Genomic DNA, 25,778 nt, shown 5'->3' on the forward strand with positions numbered 1-25,778 from the left:
ACTCGACAAATTTGGTGGACAAAGAGAAAGGGACCCTGGAGTGTGAAGAGGCATTAAAAGAGTGAAGCGGCCTTTACATATACACGCTTACACGAACACGCTCAGAACAACAAAGGTCAGCTGATGAACGCCCCATTATCCTGCATCAGAAGAATCCATGGCAGAGACTTTTCTAACCCCAAATTCAGCCTTTAAGACATAATCACTGTACAGCTAACATCATAGGAATAAAGTTAAGCTTAGACCAGGGGTGTCCAATCCAGCTCCTGGAGGGCCACTTTCCCGCAGACTTTAGCTCCAAGGAGACTGCCTGGTAGTTATCCTAAAGACGGTGGCTGTCAAAATATTTCCAAGGTAGGATACTCGTTTTGAATAAGCAATTACTTCGCAACTGTTTGTTTTTGTCCTTGAAAAAATATGTTGCATATAGTATGAATGTGTGTAGTACGGATGTAATTTGGATGTACTACATTTGTCACATTGCCATTTGTCATTTGACCTGTACCAGCATCAGTTTCGTTGCTTCACTGCCATTCACAACTCATCTCCTGTGACTTCACGGGATAGTAAAATCAGCTAACTTCAGAATCTCGCTGGAAGTAGCAAATCAACTGGGATTTTTACCCTGCCTTAATGTTTTCTAAATACTGTGAATGCTTTTCACATGCTGTTTGGCTTCCTATATAGTAGGGAAGTATCGGAGTTTGGGAACAGTCCTCGATTAACTGGTTGTGCTGTGTTTGAATAGATGTGGAGTTAAAGTTGCCTGGAAAGTAGGCTTAAGGTGTAGTCACATGAAATAGAGTCATTCCAATAGGAATCTAGTGTTGCGTGGAAGTTCAGTTAAGTGTTTATACTATGTGTAGCACAGTTAAAGCATTTTGCACTGTAGTTTAGTGGAAGAATTGTGTGTGTGTGGGGGGGGGGTTGTCATACAATTATGCAATACGTGGAAATGATATTTGAGCTACTATTTTCCTCCAATTGATGTAAAAGAGAGATGGGTAACTCTGGTTTTGGAGGGACACTGTCCTGCAGAGTTTAGCTCCAACCCTAATCTAACAAACCTAAAAAGTGTTACCCAGGTTTTCAAAACTGTTTCACAATTGCAGGCGTTCACCCAAAAATGAAAATTTGATGGTTATCAGCTTGCCCCCAGGGCATCCAAGATGTAGGTGACTTTGTTTCTTCAGTAGAACACAAACCAAGTTTTTTTAAGTCAAACAGTTGCAGTCTATTACTCTTATAATCTAAGTGGATGAGAATCATGGCTAAAACATACAATAGAACTAAAACCACCCATCTCTCATGTGGAACATTGACACCTTTGGGGACTGCACCTGAGTATCTTTGTGAACTCATCAGTCCTTATATTCCATCACGCTCTCTTCGCTCTACTAACTCTCTTTCACTTCACCAGCCATCATGTAAGCTAAAGACCATGGGGGAAAGAGCCTTTTCATATAAAGCCCCTAAGCTATGGAATGTACTTCCTCTGCACGTCAGAAATGCACCAACGTTGGGTGATTTTGAAAAGTTGATTAAGTCACATTTATTCAAGACTGTCTTTCTTTAATGAATTGTTGTATTGCTTTTGGTGTTTTGTTTTATTTTATTTATTACTTTATTACTGTAGCGCTTTGGGTGTAAGAAAAGCGCATTACAAATAAAATGTATTATTATTATTATTATTATTATTATTACCTTTAATTGAGAGTGTAGATAGAGTGTCAATGGTCCATTTGGTAAAGCACTTATAAGTCTGTGATCTGTCGTAAAGTAAGAAGACGACGACGACGACGACGACGACGACGACGTCTCACGCGTCTGCTGCTGAGAACGCCTTCAACAGTAACGTGCTCAGGAGAATTCTAAAAGTTTGGACATTGCGTGTCCAATTAAAAAAAAATGTAAAACCCAATTCTATTCAGTTTCTTGCTCACACTGATCGTTTTGTGTCTTTACACATCAGTGTATCATCACAAGCCACAGGGTTTCATTTGGTTTTGTTTGTGTATGTTTTTTTTTTCTTAATTGTATTTTTTTGCCATGATTCCCATCCACTTACATTATGAGAGTGACAGACTGCAATAGTCTGACTTAAAAATCTAATTTTGTGTTCTACTGAAGAAACAGTCACCTACATCTTGGATCCCCTGGGGGTAAGCAGATAAACTTAACATTTATATTTTTGGGTGAAGTATTTCTTTAACAACAAACATTGCATGTATTTCCTCCACAAGTTAGCTTTGCTCGCAGCAGAAACAGGATCATGTTTGGGAGCGGGATCGCATCCAAAGTTTCAAGAGCGTCTGTCACAGCAGCATAAGCCGCCACGCTGAGAGGGATGTGGCAGGAAAGACCAACGGCACGCTGACCTGTGGCTTTGGCATCCATTCTCTCATATGCGCACACGGTCGGCACTGTGCCACCTGACCTGACGAGAGCGAGCAATAAAGTAGCCACCAACAGTGCAAGCAGCTGACAGGAACCGTTCTCAGGCCAAGGTTCAGGGAGCGGGGGCAGAGGACAGACGATGCCGGTGCACATGACTAACCTCATACAGTGTCCAGTTACTATTACAGTGATAATGCAGGTACTGATTATGTGCTAGTAAATGGATAAGAGGGTTTGCGTTCAAGTGCATTCGTGCGTGCATGTATGGCAGGCATAATTTGAGACGTGTATATTCATGTGCTTTTCTGATTGGCTATGATTTGTGCTCAGTGTTGTTTTGCAGAATCTTTTTGACAATTTCCACCATTTCTTTTCCCTGAAACTGTGCATTCAAACACTCAGCTTTATGATTTTCTCCACCAGTCTGTTACGGTGTAATTCGGTGTAGTGTGTAATGTGACTAGTGTAAATAGTCAAACGTGAAATGGACGATTGTGTAAAATGCAAATCCTTGTTCAATGTGCTTAAGAAATGGTTTGAAATAGTTGAGATGCACCAGATAAATGATCTCTGAACCTCAACAGATCAATACATGCTAAGGAAAAGGACAGAACAGAAAATCACCCGGCCTATTCCAAAAATCCATTGTTACATCTGCAAAAGGCCAAAAAAAGCATTCAACAAAGCAGACTTTGACCGTAGGTGATATCAGCTGGGGGATGCTGTGATGGGTTATGTAATGGTTTAGAGAAAGTTGAGTTTTCACTGAACCTCTAGCATCAATTTTACCAGCAAGGGAGAGCTGAAAAAATAATAAGAGGGAACTCTTTTTCATAGCACAGATGAGCTGGCTTGGGTGATGGAATGTGATATAACTGAACGGCAGGCCTGCGGGAAATGTAGCGCAAGGGTGTCTAATCCGGTTTGTGGAGATGTACCTAGCAACAAAGGTCATTTAAAACAGATAAGCAACCAAATTATTCAGATCATTACAGACAGGTGCCTTTACAGTTGGAAGTGGACTGTGCAGGAAGGTGGATCTCCAGGATCAGGATAGGGCACCCCAACCTCGTGCGATGTGAGGTTGTGGCCTGTTGTGGTGATTGAGAATGTCACTGTATGATAATCAGCACCTCAAAACAAAAACACTACATCTTCATACCACAGAAAATACTTCTTTCAAGCATTTGCAGACAACTAACACAGTCTACCACTTCAGTTCTGAATACAATTTAGCGCACAGCTCTGCTCAACAATGACATTTAGACACAGTGCGCTGTCTGTTTTCATCAGCCAGCTGCCAACAGGAAGTGTCAGAAACAGACGGAGCGTGACCACTGCTGTGTCAGCACTGCCGTGCGTTGTGCTGCTTTCCCTTTAAGCACACACACACACACACACACACAATAGTTCTACTTTTTTTCCCTTTAACATTACTTACCTTGGACATGCAAAAATCAAATGCATCTACTTTCATGCCATAAAAGCGCTGGGGAGGAACAAATGTGCCAATAATATATTCGTTAACATCAATCAAACTATTAATAAGAGTCAGACTACTTGCCTTGGTCTTCACTGATTGTATTGCATTTATATTCACATTACAATATGCTTAAGCACTAAAAACAATGACATGCTCACTTTTTGGTAATCCAGTGGTGTACCTGCATGGGCAAACTGTACTCTGTAATTCCTTGTTTTTTATTTTGTTCCCAACATTATAGACATTTTATAATTGGCTTCCTCCCTCCACCTTCTTTAAAATGTAAAGGATACCGTTGCGATCCACAAAAGTGGTGAAATCGGCTGAAACGTGGATCTTCTTCAGATTGGCTCCCATTGTGTAGAACGTCTGCAAGGCCTCGCCGGTCTCCGTGCTCCACCACTATGATGGAAAACACAAATACAGTGAGCGACATATTTTGGGCTCAATATCAGTGTCGTTGTAACAATTACAGCATTTTCAATGGCAGATAATTTGGAAAACTTCAGACATTGACACCTGAGGGTCTCTGTCCTCCATGACTGCACAGAAATGCTCTAAAAAGCAGCAAAGGAAATGTCATCAAATGCATGTTAACAGAACTGCTAAATGAGTGCCAACACTGGAGGGTTACGGCGCCTGAGCAGCGTGATTGTTACTTTGGCACGCTGAGAAAATGAGGCCACTGAGCAGCTACCGGCCAAACCGTCAGCGACGACAACGACAGATGCCTTCGACCACGGCGCTTGTTTTTACAGTCTCCGCGTGCAAATGCGCAAACACGTCCCCCCGACAGGCTCATTAATCACGCCGTGAATTAACAGGTCTCATTTGCATTTAACAAGCTCATTCTCCCCAACTTAAAGCTCCGTGTTGAAAATTCACCAACAGCCAAGTGTACCAAACCTCCAAATATAGAACTACGGAGGGACACGATTGCCTCATTCAGACACAGCACATAGCTTTGCTCGCACGGTTTCTGACAATTTTTTCTTTATTTTCCCCGATGGCCTGGCTTCTCGGCTAAAATAGTCTGCTCTGCCTCTATGGTCTCCGAAACTCAAGACAATAACAACAAAGGAAAAGCACTAAAAGGTGGGCTGGCCAGACACACACATACAGTTGCTTTAAAAACTTTCAACCTTGATATGTTTGGAACATACTTGTCACTTTTGTACTACGTAGCTAACTCGAATGGTTTAACTACAAATTTAGACTACTTTGCTTGAATATTTTATTCCTCTGAAACTACATTGCAAACAAGCTCGTGATGGCAAACGATGTAGACGGATAGTAGGTAAATTGCTCGAGGATACATTTGCAAATGCAGTTGTTTTTCATTCAGCCAGGATTAACAAAATCACCTGAGCTGCTCGTGGAAAACTAATCCAGTCCAAATAGGGCTTAACACAGATATATTATTTCTGCTGGATGAGCATGTGCTGTACTCTTGAAAAATCTCCCTGTGTCAAGCAAACAAACTTTAGACTCGTACATCTTCAGACTGCTTTTGTCAAATGATGCGCTCTGTTGTTTTGGTGCTAGTGCATCTGTTAAAAGGAAATCAAAATTGCTTAAATAGCATTGCATGCATAAATAAGACACTTATGACGTATGCTTGCATTAAAACTCATTCCTCACTGTCCTGACGTCAGCATAAAGGCAACGGACCAAACGTGACAGCAGATGGAGAAAAAGCATTTTCAAACAAACTTCACATTCTGGTCACAAAAAAAACACATAGGGAACATAAAATACCTACAAATTCAAGCGATTTAGTGCCTTGAATGCCAAAGAACAAAAAAATATATATATTTGTGTGCAGTCAAAGAAGATGTGCATTTCCAGAAGCTTCATTTAGAAGATTCTGAACGAGAAGAGACACAATTTGTCTGGACCCTGGTGTCTCAAATGGGGTGAGTGAGGGGAAGGGCTCAAGGACAGTGTGATGCAAACAATTGAATCTATGAAGTAAGCAAAGAACAGCATACAGTATCTCCTGAGAAATCTATACACACAAGTGTACAGGGATGGTTGGGGTCTGAAGATCAGGGGTCAGCCGTCATCCTCTGACCTTGGGGGCATGGTGAAGTTGAGCGACATGCACAAGGGTACAGAGGTACCGGCAGCATTGGCCCATTACATCTTGTTCTCTCTCACCCTCTGTGCATTTTAAAAATATCTAATGTATAACGTGAGAATATCTTGTATGCCTGCAACTGTCTCAGCATCCATTTTGACTCTACAACAACAGATACTCTACAAAGTGTCTGACTCTTTTCCATCATGCTTACCTGGCCTGCAGTAAAAAATTAAAGCACTAGGGCAGGCCTTATTATGTAAGAGTAACATCACATACCTTGTTTAACTACACTAACACGGGAGCAGTGGAGAAACCCAGAGAACAGGGGAACCCACCTCAGACTTGAAAGCTAAATTATTCATTTAAAATCCAAAGGCTGAAATATTCATGCACATACAATGCCTTTTCTTTCTTTCCTGCAATCTCTTTCTCTTTTATTCTGTTTGTCTTTGTTCTGGCTCTTTCTGTTGATTGCGTTGTGCAAAGTACAGAGGAATCCTCCACTGTGAGAGGAACGGGAGTGTGTGATGTGCCGTCAGCCCTCTGTAGCATCTTTCCTGTGTGAACGCTCTCTGACGGGCCATCTGCCGGGAGTCTGGACCGAATCGCATTCAGATCACTTTCAACCAGATAAAGTCAAAGCTGAGTCATCACGGGCAAATTAAAACCATAACTTGTGGCGTTTAAAATAGCTGTGAGCAAATGGGTCAAAAGCTAGATCTGCACTCAAGGCCATTTCTCTCAATGTCAAACATCTCCCCTCTGAACAAAACAAATGCAGGATGGTAGATAAAGTACTCTACGAGGTAAGATAGGTGCAAGATGACATTTTAATAGCGAGTTAAAGGGACAATTCAACTAAAAAATGAAAAATATACTCAGCCAAACAGCACGCAAACCACTTAAATTACAATTTTGCTGTTACTCACAAAAACCTGTCGTAGGGTTGTCAAAAGGCTTGAGATACAGCGCATGAACCACACTTTTAAAGAACAGATCAATAAACCGTTATGTTTTATATAATAGTGGGGCAAAGCAGTCATTCCTGTGCTACATACGCTCAAGAGAAATGAAGAAAGCAGAGCCTTCAAGTGACAGGTGTTGCAATCCAGGCTTTCCTACAGAACAAGAGCGTGTTGTGCCAATGGAAAACATTGAAAAGAGAAACAAATGGATTGAATGAAACTAGTTTCTCAGAAACTATTAAATAATGAAAGGCTACAAACAAAAGTAGAAAATCGAAGGCAAACGTTTGTTTACCTACAAACAAGAAATCTAACTTTCATTTGAATTAAACATGCCAAACAAGACGAGAACAAGTCCATCTCCCTTACGCATCCAGACACCTCAGAGGAATTGTGAAGACAAAAACCATCAAAAACAGCTGTTTCGGTCATGCCGTTGGGTCTAGCATCGCTACGGCTAGAAAACAGAAGCATCTTTTTTCTTCTCACCATTGTTTGAGTAGAAACAAAGGAAATAAACAGGCTGTTATTTGCAGGTGAGCGCTGTTGAGGGACTCGAAGCAATAAATCGTTGTGATATAAACGCTCGGTCTGGTAGAGGTGAAGGTCTGGATGTCCTGGAGCTGATGTGTGTGAATTACTGGGAGTCTCTCAACAGTAGCCAAACCCTCCAGAGGACAAACAACACTATACGTGTGTGAAAGAACGGGAATCGTGCAGTGTGATTTAATGCGTTTGAGCCTCTTTCTCGCTAAAGGTGTAATATCCTGGCTGACCTCCTCATCTGTTTCTCCTCTCCTCAAGGAAATATTTCGGTATCATGCAGAGAAGCGCTTCGTCACTCGCACACACACACTGCTACAATAACCAATTGTCTTTTATGAGTGAAACCTAAGGGAGCAAATATGATCACCGATACAGATCTTTTTTGAAGCCTTGTTTTTATCATGTAGAATTATTTATAATGATGCTCCAATCAGGATTTTAAAGGACAATAATTCAATCATTTTTGAAAATGGGGATAAATTCCCCTCTTAGGTGACTCTTGTAGGTCACTTAAATGTTTGGTAATGCAGTGCATTTTTGTTTTTACAATGGGGCAATTGTTGCACAATAGCTTACAGTAAAAGCTTGAATTTGTGAGCTGTATGTGAGGCGGCCTGTGTGTGCTTTAATTGTGCATGAGTGCACAAGTCACTAAATGGTTTCAACACTGGCGAGACTTAAAAAGAAATGCAAATTATGAAACTTTAACGACGACGCAACACTGCCTCGATTGTGCAAGTGACAATTCCTGGGTCAACTGTGTTTATAGTACAGACGCAATGTGGTAATTTGAAGCCATTTGAGCAGTTTTAAGAGGTAAAGAGAGCGAGCGGTGAATCACACACGCTTTTTGTGAAATTACATCTCTGAGAAAGTTTTCAGATTGCTTTAAGTTATTTAATAAAGAAATATGAATTATACCTCACACCTAACATTATATTTATTTTACCCGCTCTAAATGGGAAGCTAAATAGTAAGAAGAATTTATAAAATCTCAAGTGCACACACCTTAAACAATTACCTCTCAGAGTGAAAGGCAAAATTAGTTCTAGAGACTTATGTGTGTAGAATCATTCACGAAAAAAAAGATATACTCCTCACAAATGACTTTGAATCCTTCTGAATATTGAATCTTTGAGCATTTACTAATGCTGTTCCTAATGAATCCCTGACTCACTGACTTTAAAATGAACTAAGATCTGTTACCGTGAGATTAAACGTGGATGGCGGCAGGCCAGTCAAGTTGTTTTTGTACTCTGATGGACTGAACTGAAATGATGTCAAAGAACAAGCCTCGCTGACGGCTCGATACAAATAGAAATGTGTCAACGACAAACCGCGGAAGGCAGACATCAAAAGACGTAGATTCTGCTGAGAGGCAGATCACCTCAAAGTGAATGCAGAGAGCTGCCGTGCTTAAAAAAGCTCAGGCATGATGATATATACAAGACTCTTTCTGCAATATGAATGACAAGTTAAACCGAGAGTTTAACAGAGCAAACGAGGCTGCTGTCCCTTTGCATTATGACACCTGACAAAATTCAGCTTCATTTCAAATCTTTTTGGGGGACAATTGGTGATAGAAGAGAAGATGTTGAAAACAGGACAACGTTGCAGGCTGAATTCAAACTTGTGCCACTGCACGAGCCCAGCAACTAAATGAGCAAACTGTTAGGTCATGGCTCAGATCATAATTCTGCTTTGAAAATTTCAAAGTTTGTCTATATCACATGTCTGACATAAAAGCAAGTGACAACATGGACAGGAAACTAAATACCCAGGGATTCTTCAACGGAACCTACTAATCATCTATTGCAACATCACACAACATATGCTTTGATATATAACCGGATACGGCAGGTGACGTTGACAGTGTTGCGGGTAACGAGTTACAAAGTAACGGATTACAGTAACTATATAACTTTTTTGGGTAACGGAGTAAAGTAACGCATTACCCTAATAATATTGGAAACTACACTACTTTACTAGACTAGAACGCACTTTCCTGCGTTACACAAGCCGTGTTTGTCTGTGTGTAAAGTTCTTGGACGGGTTTCCCGATAACGATTGATCTTAGCGCTTAAGTAATTTGCGTAATTTGATGATCGTTCATTATTATTTCATGTGCGTTCCCCAACAATCACGTGCTGTTTAGAGGAATCGCTGTCCGTTTGTCAAGTGCTGAAATGTCACCTTAAAGAATGACTCGTAATTGTAGTACACGCTCGTTTATTGATGTTAACCTAATGCCGCGTTCCAGACAGACAACTTGGATATAATAACTATATTACAATACTATATTATATTATAGTGTATACTATTGTACTTTATATAATAATATATAATGTACTTTATATAAAGTAGAGAGAGAGCAAGAAATTATTTCCGGGTCTCATACATACATAGCTAGTATTCATACACTTCAGCAAGTCATTGATATATTTACATGCATAAAAACTTAATTTATTCAATTATTTCTTAAAATAGCCTTATGAAATGTTTTTCCCCCTCCAGAACTGCACTGAGAGTCAAGCTGCGTTCACTTCATGAGCATTTGACCGTTTGATTGGAGTAAAACTAGCGTCACCTCACATACACGGAACTGTAAAGGTATTCACATTAACGCGTCAAAATAAGAGTCCGGTTTAATTTAAAGACAAGTATTTGATTAATACAGTTAAATTTAACCATTAAAAGGAGTTGAGAAAAAAATAAACAGAAAAAAATGGAATCCAGAAAAATTAAAACGGAAAAATGGAATTTGGGAAAAAATAAAACGTATTTCATAGTGCCCTTAAAAAGTAAAGTAATAAATAGTGAAGATATTTTTCAAATGCAGTAACTAGTAATCTCATTACAATTTACAGGAGTAACTAGTAACTTATGAATTTTTTTGAGTAACTACCCTAACACTGGACGTTGATTCTCAAATCGGAAAAGAAGCGCACCATGACGCGTCATGTCACATGCACCTACTTCCTTTGTGTGGTCGTAGCAGATTTATGGCAGGTTTGTTTGGTCCGATGAAGAGGTTTGGCTGGGGATGTGGAACAAACGCGTATGATGTTTAATTTATCATTTGATATTATACACCACGAGATCCTTAGTGTGAGGACAGCTGGTGATCAATCAGAGCTTATTATTGGGTCTCCGATGGATCCGTCGCTCAAGAGGAGGGTCAGGAGCGTAGAGCAGCCCGATGCAGACGCATTTGATAAACTGGCAGATTGATGCGTGATGAAGCATCATTATAGCTGTGACACTTACTCAATGTACAGACGGCACTGAGTGTATTAATAAAGAAGTCACAATGCGTGATGGATGATGGCTGACATTGTTGATGGAATTTAGTCTCGCTCCGTTCCTGACATGATAATGTGCCTCTGTGACATGAGCGATTGGACAAGCGTCTGCCTGATAATAAAGATGAAATGGTCATGACGTCACAACTAACAAGAGACTGGTGAGACTTGGTCTTGGTTGCACTTTTGCATGAAAAGAATGCAGGATGGTAGAATTGCAAAGAATGCAAGGTAATGGAGTATTACTATAATAATAAGAATTTTCAGGGATCAGGCTACACGGATTATGCTGCATTTCTAAATCACCAATAAAACGAAGTTACAAATCTTTGATTATTTTTACCCAGCTCTAAATCATAACTGCACATGAAGCATTCTCCGGATAAATTAAGTTAATAAAAAACAGCTCTTTTCAATTGTGCACCGCGCTGCGAAGCATTTGCTTGTATACAGTGACATTATCTGTTTATTACGCGTACCTTGATGTATCCGCTCATAGAGACCAGTACTCTGTTATCAGGGGAGAAGTTCAGGTCAGTCACCCATCTACCGTGGAAAGAGTCCATGGAGTCCTTGGTGTCCCGGGAACAGATCTTCAGAAGAGCTCCATCCAGCATGCTCCACAGCTTTAAGATACACAACACCACACAACATTATTACAAAAGAAAGGGGTTATCAAAATGCATTCGGCACAACATGGATTCCACAAAAGTCTATTTATAATGCATCTTGTATGAATCAGAAAATCGCTTGTGAGAAAATGCCATCTTTTTTACAGCACTAAAGCCTGATTTCCAGATACTACACTGTGATGTGTGACTTGACATTTAGCTGTGGCAGTAAACAGTGTTACATAAGTACGAGAGCTTTGAAAAAGCATCGCAAGCCATAGAATTAAAACATCGCAGCATTTCTCTCTTTCTGTGGTTTTCTCTCACTTTCTCTCTTTGCGTGCAGCATCTTTAATTGATGAGGTAGATCTTTCATCTACAGTTTGGAGCACTGGGGCTTGTCTCCCCCCCCCCAAAAAAAAAAAAACTTCAGAAAGAAGGCTTGGTAGAACTGACATGGAGATGATGCTGAGTGGTGAGCCATCAAGACGTATTTGTCTTTCCATCACTTATTTTAATATATAACTTCTTTAAAACTCTATTTAGGTGATTGATCAATTAGGGGAACTATTGTACCCAATAACGAGAAGAAAACAACAACAACTGTGCAGTTAATGCATGTATGTAGAACTGTTGACAACACTGTCCAAAAAGATCTGACATTACCTTTATTAGGCATCATTAATATCTTGGTTAATTTTTTTTTTTTAAATAATAAAATAAGGAGGGATTCGGTCACACATATTAAAAAATCCTTTTCATAACACATACCCAAATCCCTTTTTTATTAAGTTGTATCAAGGCCACAATCAGATCTTTATTCCTTTTAACTGATGATGATTGACAGAACGAAGCAGCTTAAGATTTAATTTACCCTGATTTCTCCATTGTCGTCGCTTGTTGCAAGCCGCTTGTTGTTCCAAGAAAAACAGCAACTACGAATGTAGTCCTTGTGTCCCTTCAGCAAAAAAATCCTCTCCCACGAGGCACTGCTCCACACCTTAGGAAAAAAAAACTTAGGTAATTTGAAAAGATCCAATGTCGTTTTTCAGAGATCTCTTTGTGGAATGATTAATATAATACATTGGAATCAGAACAAAGTTGAGCAAATCATCAAAACTGCTGCTTGAAATTTGTTTTTCCGTCTCTAATTTTAGCCGAGAGTTAGTCATTAATTGTGGCGGGCACATTTGGCGTGAATGCTTTTTCTGATCTGCTCTCCAAATTCACTTTGCCGTCCTCTCTCGCCAGTCGATGAGAAGATCTGGCAGACAGAAGTGAACATGGCATCTCATTAGAAAAGTTTTCTGGTAGAAGCGGTGTCATGCGGAATGAGAACTTCATCTCGTTATGCTCTCAGATGAGCAAACTGGACTCTGACCTCTGATGATACAAACATAGGGCACTATGTGTGTGTGTGTACGTGTATCTGTGAGCTCTTGTACTGTGTTCACACAAAGTTAATTAAGCAGTATTTGGCCGTACGATGCGTCATTAACGCAAGCACCCATGGCTCAGGAAAGATACTCCAGGCCACCTAGCACCTACCAACACATACTCACAGCTAGAGTGAACACAAAAGAACAGTATGATGGGAGCAGGTGTTCACACAGTCAGAGCCCAGGATTTAAACGCAGAAGCAGCCGAAGCTCTGAGAGTTAAATCTAAACAATATCTTGTCCACTGACACTAATCTGATTTGTGATTTGTGATTTGTGCCCTCTGTTTTCTGACCTTAGCAGTCCTATCGGCCGATGTGGTGGCAAAGAGATGTCCATCAGAGGACACATCACATGACAGGACAGCACCCTTATGACACTCAAGGTCTTGGAGCATGTGCCCTCTGTTCAGATCCCAGACCTGCAACAAAAAGAAACGAAAAGACTACTTGGCTAAAAATGACAGGAGGAGCTTTGCTTTAATATGGTACACTTCAGTGTCCCGTGATTTGACTTAAGAAATTAAAACTTTGAAAATTGATATGTATGACAATACACTTCTCTAAAAAACAAGGGGGAAAAATGTATATGGTATGAAGGGTTGCTAGTTTTAAACATTTTCTGCATCTATCTTGGCCTGTTTCACCGCAGATGACTATATACACACACACACACAAACACACACACACACACACACACACACACACACACATATATATATATATATATATATATTATAAAACACCACACACAATAAATATGCAATTATATATATATATATATATATATATATATATATATATATATATATATATATATATATATATATATATATATATTATGATTAAAACTTTTACATTAATTTCATGAATTTACTAGACACCATAAACAAGCATGCTAGATCCTACAAAGTTAAAGTCTAATTCATACTAAATTTGCACTCCTGTTAACCAGTTAGGTGTAGTTAGTTTTAAAAACAGTCAATTCTATTCTTAATTTTTCATTCTTTCTATTGCTAGGAAAAAAATAAAAAGTATACAAATGGAACAAAAAATCGAAAAGCTTTTAGAATTTTCTGAGACCTTGAATCAAGGTTAAGCACTTCTTTTCATGGGCCAGATTTAAGCGGTTCAGGACCATTTTTGGACCCTATTTGTGGAAAGTGGCAGGAGGTTGTGGACCATGTAAACAATCTTTCCCACAGAAGCCCTGATTAGAACTGGGGTGAAGTGTAACAACTTCTGCTGCTGTGATCTTTAAAAAGCTGTCTGAAAGTGATTAACTGCATGCATCACCTAATTATCATGACTGACTGTGCTTTCAAGTCCACAATTTGGACTTGATAACCATGCTTTGCCCTGAAAGCAATGCAGTCTATAGAAAAAGAGTTAAATTTGGTCTTCACGTCATCCTTCACACTCTGTGTGTTCCAAAGATTGCTTCATTCAAATGCAGAAAAATTGGTAGAGGTCCTGTTTACCTTGAGAGTGCCATCAAATGACCATGAGAACAGGTGAGAGGAAGAAGAGTTGTTCAAGAGGTGAAACTTCCTGACCGGCTCCTTATGGCCCTCCAGCACCAGACACTCACCTGTCCTCCACTTCCACACCTGCAGACGAAGACAACGTTCATCCTTTCAAAAGTTAACTCTGACATTTAAGTATTAACTCCGACTACCTATTAACTATAGTTTTTAATCATTTAAATAAGCCTTTGAAATTTGGGCAAAAACTTCTGGCAATGATGAAAAAAATTATTCTGTATGAGATGTAGGGGGACAATGTGATATTGACCGTACCAAAAAAAAAAAGCTTTCAGTAATGGATGCTTTATCTACGAGTCTAAAGATATCTGCACCCTGCATTAAACTTAACTACTAATGACACACATACAGTTACAGTATAATCTCAAATTTCAGCAGTTAATACATCATAAGCGCGGTTAAGACCGTTTAAGTGCACACTTAAAGGTGGGTTAGTTTGCTCCTCTGTGTCTGGCATTCAGGAAAGCCAGACTGATTATCGGCCCTCTCTGCTGCATCTAAAGCTTCAAAATGCCAACTTCAAAAGCTTTTTTTACTTTTTTTTTTACTTTTTCGTAAAGTAAATAAGAGGTGTTGTGTGCTTGTGGGATGGTATTCTGGTCCTGCGTGTAGATTTTAGAAATCAAGGATGAATGTGTACAGAACACAAAAAAGAACAATGTCAGTGTTAAAGATAAATGATTCTTCAGAAATCAGTCTAATATGCTGACTTGGTGCTCAAGAATTGTTTCTCAATGTTGAAAACAGGTGTGATGCTTAATGTCTTTGAGGAAACTTTTTTCCCAAATTCTTTTTGGGACAAAAACATTTGACAGCATTATTGCAAATCGATTTTTTTTGTAAACACTGTAAGGAAAGTCACATTAATAAATTGCTATGTGAACAGCCCATAACATTTCCTGTACCCGTCTCTAGCCCTAGTGCCAGCACAAAATCACTCTGGAAGTTCAGCAGCTGCAAGGTTCTCCATCCAACGATCTTCAGAAACTGTCTAACTTTCACTCTTCCTCTCTGCGCACACATATACACAAACAAAGACCTCATCTCTCAATTTTTCCACTCACTTCAATAATACCCTCCATTACAGACTAACTGTTTTCACTGCAAGACAATTGTTTTAGTAGCGAGCGGTTCATGCTTGCTATTCTCTGCACAGTCCAGAAACAATCTGGTGCCCTCTGGTGCTTCTTATTGGTCCCAACATCACCACAGATGAAGGGAAGCCTTATTTACAGTAAAAAGCTGTAAAATATTACAAAATATTTTTTATAATTGTCTGTGGTAAGCAGTATGCAACACTGGCTGTCAACATAGTTTAATTTGTGCTGAACCGGGTACATTTCTTCAAGTTTTTGTTCCGCTTATTTAAAGCCATCTGTCCATCGCTCTTTAAGGTGAACAGACAATCCCGCAGAGATAGAGAAGAGCAATCTAAATAAAAGGCTGTAACGTAAGATTGATAACACACTGCTTATTCTATCAGTCAGCTGTTACCTCTAGGCGTCCCGCTGTAACCGACGTACCAGTCTCGTCTATTACACTACAGTACACACTGTGCAACACAGGGGGACAACACTCGCCTCCAGCACAACGCCATTCAGTAGGGACAGAAGGGAAGGGACGAGAGATTAGAGGGCTGAGTTCAGTTGACAGCCATGGCAAATCTCATTGCCGGAGGTGACTCAAAACACCCACAAGCATCCTGAAGGCTATTTTTACCCAGAGTGCTTTGAATGCTCATCCAAAAACCCAATACATTGAGTATAATATTGAAACGGTTGGAAATGTTGATATCCCAACAGGTGAAATACCTGTACAGTTCCATCCTCAGTTCCTAGGGCCACAAACGAAGCATTTCTGAAGATGCACGTACAGCGAATCTTGGATGGCAACTCTTCACTCTCAAACAGAATGGCACCTGTCGATCCGGTCTGTACCTGAGCGACCGCAATGCAACATTACATGTCATATATATGCAATCAAACAAAAAACAGCAGTAAAAAACAAGGTCGGATGTTGGGGTTCCATAGCTGCAGGACAAAGACAAACACAGAAAGAAAAGAAAGATGGCAAAAAGGTAAGATGAACAGAATCAGAAGGGATAACATATGCTCTGTGTAGGGGTCTGGATCTCTTCTGGCAGGGTCTATTGAACAGGACAAACAATATAAGAGAAGAACATATTTAGTCTGAAGGAAATATTTTGTGTTCAACACATCTGCCGTTACATTCTCTAAATCTCATTTCAGGCTGTTTCTTTCACTCCTCTTCCAGAGATATTTCACGAAATGCCCCTTTTGTGCTCACACCTCCACTGGGGGGGTGCACTCATTACGTTTTTGACACCCATGCTCGCTCACTCTCCGTTTTTCGCACCCTCAAATGAATACAGCTCAACTGCAGAATCCTGCTGTCACACTCCTACAGATCTCCCACAATTCTCTGCAAATTTCACAAGCTGTAAAATTACACGGCTGCCCCGTTCCCCTCCTCTGCCGTTCCGAGAGAGCGTCCTACCAGCTGTCATTCTCATTACTCATGTTCACCAAATCTGCCTCTAAATGTGGATAACAAGAGGAAATGGAGAGTGCAGAAAAAAAGTGCAGATGAAATTTAATTATCAAGCTCTTCGGAGCGCCACTACTACACACCGGCTTTCTGCATCGCTACACACTGGACATTCTTTTGAGATGAATCTTTTGAAGAATTTCAAAAAAATTGCTAGGAAGTTCGCAGTCTGAAACATTCTGAAAAAAATGCTTCAGTGCAGTGGCTATTGAAATAACCTCGAGCAAAGCATGACTCTAAAGGAATATGCCAAGTGTTGCACATACTTAGTTCATCATCAGAACATATTTACTTTGTATTTATATAATGTACAGTAGTTAAAAGTCTCAAACTGACATAATAAATGAGTAAACATTCTAGAATTTAATTACTAAAATTGTAAAAAGGAATTCTAAAAAGCAAAAATTCTAAAATGTAAAAAAAAAAAAACAGTGGGACACAAATGGATATTTACCTGCAGCGCTTTGTTGGCCCCACAAGAGCCGATTTTACTCCCATCTTTGGAAAAGCAAGCATAGTAGACTAGACAGACCCATGCTGAGGATGCATGACCAGCAGGGACAAACTGTCCTGATTTCTTTTGCTCCTAAAGAGTCAAAACACACTTTCAATCAAAATCAATCTATCTTCAATCTGATCTACCACATGATACTGTGTGAGGCAGTGAGAGAGACATACACCCAGGCCAGACAGAGCTGCCCTCTGCTGGCCCTCTTCTGCGCCTGCATCAAGGCCTGTCTGTAAACCTCTGAGCACACACGCTGAGACAGAGCCAACTGCACTATGTCAGGAAACGGCCTCTGCTCCAAAGGATGTACATTTAAAGACAGGAACTCTTGAAACTGCAGTCTCACCTCACTATTCTGTGTGAAAACACCACAATCTATCATTAAACAGAACAAGAGGTGGTGTGTTATTGCGGCTAATATCATGACAGCTCTTTTTTATTTTTTTTGCAATAAATTGTGAATTTAATTATTCGGAATGTTCTATTGCTTTTTCTATTTCTATTGTTCTATTCTAGTACTAATGTTCTAGTACTGACCCCACAGTACTGACAGATCCTGCATAAAAGAAATAAAATTATTAAAAACCAACAACAAAAATGACATTGATTCTGCAACAGATTTTCTGTCTGACCTTAGCTGGCACTTTGACGTCTTTTTGCATGACGCTCGGGTCTCTGTACAGATCTCTGTGTTCTGACTCCAAAACCTGCAGACTGGCATCCATGGCCTGGTCCAGAGCTTCATAATCGTAGGACGATGACTTACGGATTCACTTGAATTGCTTCGTCTGCAGGTAGTAGCTCCACCGGTCAGGGAACTCCCTCAATAGAGCTCCAAGAGGAGAACCTAACAGGACGAGAAACGTTTACAATGATCAGAGGTGTAATGTAGATCACTGATGGTAATTCATTATTATACCATAGTATTAAGTAAAATATTTACAAATAATTTCAAAACCAGTTGCAAGCAAGATATCTATTATAAAGTGAATATGACATTGTACAGCGAGGTACCAGACAATAATACCCAGCCCTAATTGACAATGAGTGGACGAGAAATGCTGCTCTTGTGACTGGGTCATGTTTGATCAACTTTTGCATAAAAAGGGTGATTTGTACCTTTACATGTGCTCACAATGCTACGGGCCTCTTCTGGAAGTGTCTGTGGTTTCCCATTGACATAAAAAGCAAGGATTTCCAGGGCTTTCTCCTCATGTAGACCGCTCTCAACGGGCACTTCAAACCTTGTACCTACACCCAAACAGAGAGAAGCACACACACAAACATTATGAACCCTTATTTTTGAATGAAATGTATATGTTGATTGAATTATGCAAGATAGCCGTAACAATCTAGACAAAGGAACATTTCTCTCATAGCTTATGTCCAAGAACAGTTCTCTCAGTTATCAGAGTTTTACGTAGTTTCAATCAGTTCAGAAGTTGCCTTGGATTTCATTCAAATTTCATACACAAGAAGGCACAAGATCTAACCTAGTCATGGGTTAACCTAGACTTTTATTTAGGAACAACCACTCTGTGTAGTTGGTCCAGTATCCATCAGTATCCATCTGATGGCAGAAAATAACAGGAGAAAGGGGCTGATTATCAATGGATGTACATGTTCTGTGCAAATAAAGTGCACTGTAATCATATCCTTCCTGCTCTCACCTGGGGAACCTGCGGAGCATTAGAAACCGTAGACGCTCGGAGCAGGGTGGCTGCTGACTGGTGTCTGACCTTTGACGGAACGGAAAGGTAAAGATTAAGTGTGATTGAAACATAAAGATTGCATTCTTTCCTACAGGGTACAAACATTAAAACAAAAAAACGCTAAAAACAAACAGAATAAAGAGGGAATAAAAAACACATACATCCATAAATCCCCCAAAACACTCAAATAAAATATAAGAAAGGCATCCATTTAAAAAAAAAAAAAAACATTTTATAAAAAATAATAAATAAATAAACAATGCAAATCACAAAATCCTAAACCTAATGTGAAGTCATTACCCTTAATAAGGGCATGGTCTGGAACAGCCTCGGCAGCCATCACATGACTTTCCTGAGCCTGCCATGTCGAACACTAGGCAGATACGCATTTTTTACGAAACACACTCAAAATTTAAACTTGAACGATATAGCATAATGTAAATAATAAGCACAAGTTTATAATAGTGTCTTTTTAGATTGCATGGTAAATATTTCATTCATAACAGATTTCCAAATTATGCCCTGATGAAGATTTCATTATTTAGTCTTTCAAACTGACTAATGTTAAGTTTTTTTTTTCCAATTATTTAATTTTGATTCCTAGTTTGAAGTGCCCTGTAAATTAAATTAATATCTACCTTTTACCTTTGTTAATCGTTATAAATGTTAATATTATTTTTGTTATTATTTGTTTAAACTTGATAGTGTTTGATACACTGATGCATTATTTTAAGACACTGTACACAAGTGAGGTATGTAGACAATTTTGAAATTGTTTTAGTGCTTGTGAGACTGGGCTGCCTCCCCCCCTAAATATATGAACTAAATATTAATTAGTTCAACTGAAGAATAATTATGTCAAGCGTTTGTTTAGCGCGTAATTGAGCGTATGGCTGAATGCCTGGCGTGCGTGGACACAGGTACCGGTAGCCACATTGAAGCCATCAGTCTTACTAATTTGCGCCACTGCCACAGTGTACTGTGCCGTGGACGTCAGCGCTCAACTGCAGGAGTCAAACTTTTCACAAAGCACATTTAAAAGTCACATTAGTTAGGAATACATTTACAATGGCTGATAGTCTTAATTCCAGCAGTGGTAACTGCTCCATCCCTCACGAAGCGTTTGGTTTATCCGAGGGACACGTTGCGCACGTGAAAGCTGCAGTTCTTGGGTGCATTTTCGTGCTGGCATCATTTAGCAATTTATTCATCCTCCATGCTCTTTGGAAAAGACGGAAAAGACGCACTCGAACTCAGCTATTTCTTCTGCACCTGTGCCTGGCTGACCTGGTGGTCGCTTTCTTTCAAGTCCTGCCGCAGTTATCCATGGAGATTACGCACCGGTTCAAAGGCTCAGATCTGGTGTGCAGAGCAGTTAAGTATCTTCAAGTGGTCGGGATGTTCGCGTCCACGTATATGATCGTGGCCATGACCATAGATCGCTATCACGCGGTCTGTAAACCTATGGTGTCGTTCTTCAGGGGGTCTTTCCGCAGGTATGTTGCCATAAGCGCAGCATGGCTCATCTCCCTGGCGTTCAGCGCTCCGCAGATGATCATCTTCTCTCTCCAAGAAGTTGAGAAGAATGTTTTCGATTGCTGGGCGACATTTATTGAGCCCTGGGGAAGCAGAATATACATAACGTGGATCACAATGTCCGTGTTTGTTCTGCCTGCCGTAATCTTGATGTATTGTCAGATAAAGATTTGCGCAGGGATCTATTTCAACATGAAGAGGAAAGCCTTGCAGGGCAGCACGGGTGATGGGCGCTCCAGCACTAAAGGGATATCAAGCGCAATGATGAAGACTGTCAAAATGACTTTCGTTATCATCCTGGTGTACACCCTCAGCTGGAGCCCTTTCTTCATGGTCCAGCTCTGGTCAGCCTGGAGTCCAAGCAGTGCGCCCACACAAGGTTAGTCAAAGTAGCTGTCTGATATGCTAATGCTTCTGTATGGAGTTTTCGTTTGACTGAGTAAAACATTTTACAATACAAATTATATTATTAACAGTTTAACAAGGAGTGTAAAAAATGCACTGAAAAATAAACAAGGCGGCAAGCAAGAACTCCACGGGTTTGTGTAAAACTTGAAAATCATGTTTTCAATACTATATTTCTAAATATTTATACACACTTCCCCCCTCTAATTTTCTAAAACCTTTCTTTGTATGTTCAGGTTTGAATGCATTTTAAAAATATATAAAGTATTTTTAATAAGGAACGTTTTTTTTTTTGATTGACAGATTTGGCCGGGCTGTCCACAAATCCGCAAATATTACAAATAAAAGTTCAGAATCTTTAATACTTCTTTTAAAAAGCGTCATAACAATATATGTAAATATTTATACATATTTTGCAATTTTAAAAATAAAAGATAAAAAATCATTCATTGTATGTTCATATTTAAAAAAAATGTAGAAATATGTTAATAAGGAACTGTTTTATAACACGCTATATTTAGCCAACGATTAATAAAATAATTTCCATATCAAATAATCCAAAGTACAAATGTTTGTCTCCATATACTGGTACATAACCACGAGGTTACAGTATGGTAGGCAATATTTAACTCTTATGATAATAGATGTGACTAAAGGCCCATTAATGTGTATAAGGCATATATATATATATATATATACACACACACACACACACACACACACACACACATTACTCGCAACCATTTTCTGTTTTGGGAACTACCTATCTCGTCAGGTGCAGATCTAGCAGATACATTGGCATTAGTAAAACCATTCATTAGTAGCTGACAAAAGACCTGATCACATTAAACCAAATCCTGTGTAGACAGATGGTGCACACAGGCAATATTTTTCACAGTGCAAACAAATTCAACTTCAAGTTTGAAAACTCCCTATGTGTAGTTTGTTATTGTGTGTGTAATACAGTCTCATCTGTCCTACAGGGCCAGTGTTTGTCACTATCATGCTCCTCGCCAGTCTTAACAGCTGCACAAACCCATGGATCTATCTGTACTACAGCTAGAACCTCATGGACACTGATCACCCACCGTTCCTGGTGTTTAAGAGTGCCTGAAAATGTTCTCAGCATACACTTACACACCAGTTTTCCTGCCTTTTCAATAACTAAAATGATTTTGGTTATGGAAATTTTTCTGCATACTTTGGCACACTGTAAAAAGTGCTACACCCACACAGTAGGTTGTATGTATTTTAAATAGTTGTAATCTAGTTTATTTTATTTGTTTTATACTAAAAAGTATAAATATACTTCCTCTTTACTTAAATATATATCACTTTTTACATAACAATATATTTTAAGTAAAACAATAGCAATTTATTTGGGTAGCTTTTTGTATGAGTTTGTTGTGTACAAGAAATGTTATAAAAGTGAGTTGAAATACACAATTTATTTGAGCAGCTGTCGATGTGGCATGTGTGTTCATCAAACTTAAATATTTGAAATAAAAAACACATAAAAATTAAGTTGGATTTATCCCTTTTTCACTGGCGGGGACTTTCCAAGGCAGATGCTTCCTCGGCACTTCAACTGTTTGAAAGCTGCAGCGGATCTAAATTTCACAGACTGATTAACACGGTAAGATGTGCAAGTTTTGGCAATTTATTGGTGATGTAAAGTCACGCAAAATCGTTCACTCAACTAGGAAGCTAAAGTAAGGTTTGCAAATTGTACTGTATAGCTAGCTATCCTGCACACATGGCAAGCTAAGTTGGCTACACAGTGCTAAGCAGTGAAGTCTTGTATGCAACGATCAGAAGACAACAGCAGTTAAGACCGTGATGTTAATATGAAATTAAACAAGTGCTTTAGTAATGCCTATTATGTTTTAAGACTACTTTGGCTTTAATTTTACCAATAATATCACTTTTAATCGTTAGTTAGCGCTAACTTACCCTGTTAACTGCCATTCACATTTTTGAACATAGACTTGAAAGTGCATGATCCAAACCTATAATTCACGACTGAAAACATTTTTTAACATGATTTTGATGTACAATTTTCATGGTAGATGAATTTAAAATGGGTTTCAAAGGGTTTTGTACTGTAAATAAAGGTGACTCGACTTATTTTCATCTTAATAACACAGTCTCCGGTGGGGCATGCAGCTGTCGTGGGGTCCTCGTGTTAACCAAGCGTTTTTGTTACCTGGGGTCTTCAGATACAGGTAAGAAAAACTTCAGAATAGATACAGTTAAAGCTATAATTATTCCCAGGTAAGTAAAACATAGGTAAAATTGCAAACAATAGTGTTGGCTCCATACAATTACATTTCTGAATTAGGTTTTATGTACCAACCACCAATAGAAGGCAGATATGATACTGCACTAATAGAAGCTTGATTCATACTGATAAATACAGCCTACATGGTCAGTTAAATCTCAATTTTGTGAGATGCTGGTGATAGTGTGAGATCTTTTACAGTACAGTGGTAGTGGTGTATGTATAGCACAACCTTTTACATCAATTGCATGGTTGAAATACAGAGGTTCTCTAGTTTGTGATACTGTCATCAGGCAGTGAATTTTGATCAGATTTTACTTGTTGACAGGATCCGTCTGGCTATGTGGAGAAAAGGAGAGAAGTGGTACTGAGATTCCTGATTGAGTACATATGGGAGGGAAAGGAAGACCTCATCAGTGTCCACCATGTATGTACTGGGCTTAAAGCTACTTATCTAATTTCTGTCTGTATGTTATTACTATTGTGATGATATGGGGTAATTACTTTGTTCTTGAAATATATTTAATACAGTAATGTGATGACCAATAAGGTACAGGCAAGGAAAATTGCATTGTTTTATTGTAATGTATCCTTTGAACCAGAAAAGACAACACTCATGCTACAGTAGATCATGATAGTATAGTACCAACACTCTATGACATTGTCATGGTAGACTTCACTCTGGTCACATGCTCTAGTCAAAGTATCCATCTAGTATCCATCACCTTAAGCAACTAAAAAGTACAACTTTGACTTTGTGTCGTACCTGTCTTCTACCAGTCTGCTATATTCATCTCAATACCTGTTTGTCTGACCAAACTCTTGATTCTTTTTTGTCTCCTCAATAGAGTCATGATGAAACAGAGGTGCACGCTGAGCTTGGCAGTTCCCCACTGAAAATATACATGCGCCATCAGCCAAACACGATTGGGATTATCACAGTTGAAGGACAGCCCATGGTCAGAGGTGTGCCAAACCTGTAGAAAACCTCCTGTTTGGACTTGTCTATGCCCACAACCTCTAATATCACTCAAATCTGGTGTATACTTCTGAGATATATCACAGGCTCTTTGTGGGATTGGACCCTATGCATACTTTTGTATGTTTTGTAGGCACTGTTAAAAGTGACACTAGTTGACATTGAATAAATGTTATTGCCTTTAATCTGTCTTCCCATCTTTTTCTTCTTCAATTGAATTTGTAATTGTTATTGATAAAGTCTGTTTATGTAAAGTGATTTACTGTACTGCTTAGAATATAGACATTTAGATGTATTTTCTGAGGTAATAGCCAGGACTTAATTAAAATGTTTATTCACACTTGATTAGGTTAAATTTAGTATGAGCATAAAGTTCATAAAACCTAACTAAAATGAGTACAGGTTACTTTTAGCAACACATAAATACGTTACATATACCAAGAAAATTAGGTTTATCTAACTGACTAATATAGCACTTATTAGTTAACTCAACTTGATTTTGTTGTGTTTGAATTAAGTAATTTTACAGAGTTTATTATACTTGAAAAAGGCTGCAAGTTGACTCAACTTAAAACATCCAATGCAGCCACTTGCCTCACTTTTTATAAGTTTGATCTATATATTACTTTTTACAGTGCATGATCAGTTGTTTCTATTTTTTTAAAAAGAAAGAAAAAGAAATAGACTGTTTGTACCACTTAGAGAATGAGAGATCTGTTCTCTTTCATTGTTGCATGTATAAAGTTTTCAATGTAAGTAAAGTAGATATTCACATACTGAGGTTTCATTTAAAAACACTGAATTGTTTTACCTGTCATACATTTGCAGTTCATTTAATGTAATTAAAGTAATGTTATTTTCCATTTTTCATTTAAATAAAATACAAAGATCATTCATTCAAGGCCATAATTGTTCACTTGTAGCATGTTTAAACAACTAAATCCCATTTATGCACCAAAAAATGAAATAGACATTTGAAATACAATCAAGTAAATGAATTGACAAAAGTGTTTTGGTTAATGTGCTTAAGTTGCAATAGTTAATACATATTTAAAAAGCATCTAACCTTTATGCAACTGCAAAATGACACAACATAATTGATTTGTCTTTTCAGTGCACAAACTCTGTTTGGATTTGAGGCAAAATGGAAGCCCAAGGCAACTGTATACAAGGTAGCTGTTGGGAAATGGAATTAGAGCATTTAGAGACTGATGAAAGATGGTGGAGACCATTAGCCAAAGGGTGAGAGGGAAGGCAGAAGTGAGAATAAGACAGCATTTTATGCCCCTTATCAAATACAATACAATATGGCGTAAATTTTGTCATTTAGGAAATGACCTCTGAAAGATATAAGTAAGAAGATAATTAGATTGGATAATATTAGAAATACAGATTTATTTTGGAATTGAATAGACCAGCA

General features: G+C 38.8%; 1 protein-coding gene and 1 pseudogene across 1 annotated transcript; one reads left to right on the forward strand and one right to left on the reverse strand.

Annotated features, from left to right (window-relative positions):
* Window positions 1-2,160: 2,160 nt before the first annotated feature.
* LOC113047745 (apoptotic protease-activating factor 1-like) lies at window positions 2,161-19,497 on the reverse strand (annotated as a pseudogene).
* A 390-nt stretch (window positions 19,498-19,887) lies between these two features.
* Window positions 19,888-22,284, forward strand: LOC113048155 (arg8-vasotocin receptor-like). Its single transcript, XM_026209745.1, has 2 exons — window positions 19,888-21,072; window positions 22,082-22,284. The coding sequence occupies exons 1-2, from the start codon at window positions 20,226-20,228 to the stop codon at window positions 22,159-22,161; spliced, it is 927 nt and encodes a 308-aa protein (XP_026065530.1). The 5' UTR covers window positions 19,888-20,225; the 3' UTR covers window positions 22,162-22,284.
* The last annotated feature ends 3,494 nt before the right edge of the window (window positions 22,285-25,778 follow it).

Source organism: Carassius auratus, chromosome 29, assembly GCF_003368295.1.
Source record: "Carassius auratus strain Wakin chromosome 29, ASM336829v1, whole genome shotgun sequence".
In the NCBI taxonomy this organism is placed as follows: Eukaryota; Metazoa; Chordata; class Actinopteri; order Cypriniformes; family Cyprinidae; genus Carassius; species Carassius auratus.

Bases quoted from the DNA above. Each gene is read 5' to 3' on its own strand.
- LOC113048155 (XM_026209745.1), top strand. From the start codon at position 20,226: ATGGCTGATAGTCTTAATTCCAGCAGTGGTAACTGCTCCATCCCTCAC. The intron at 21,073-22,081 runs GTTAGTCAAAGT...TCTGTCCTACAG, and splicing joins AAGCAGTGCGCCCACACAAG to GGCCAGTGTTTGTCACTATC.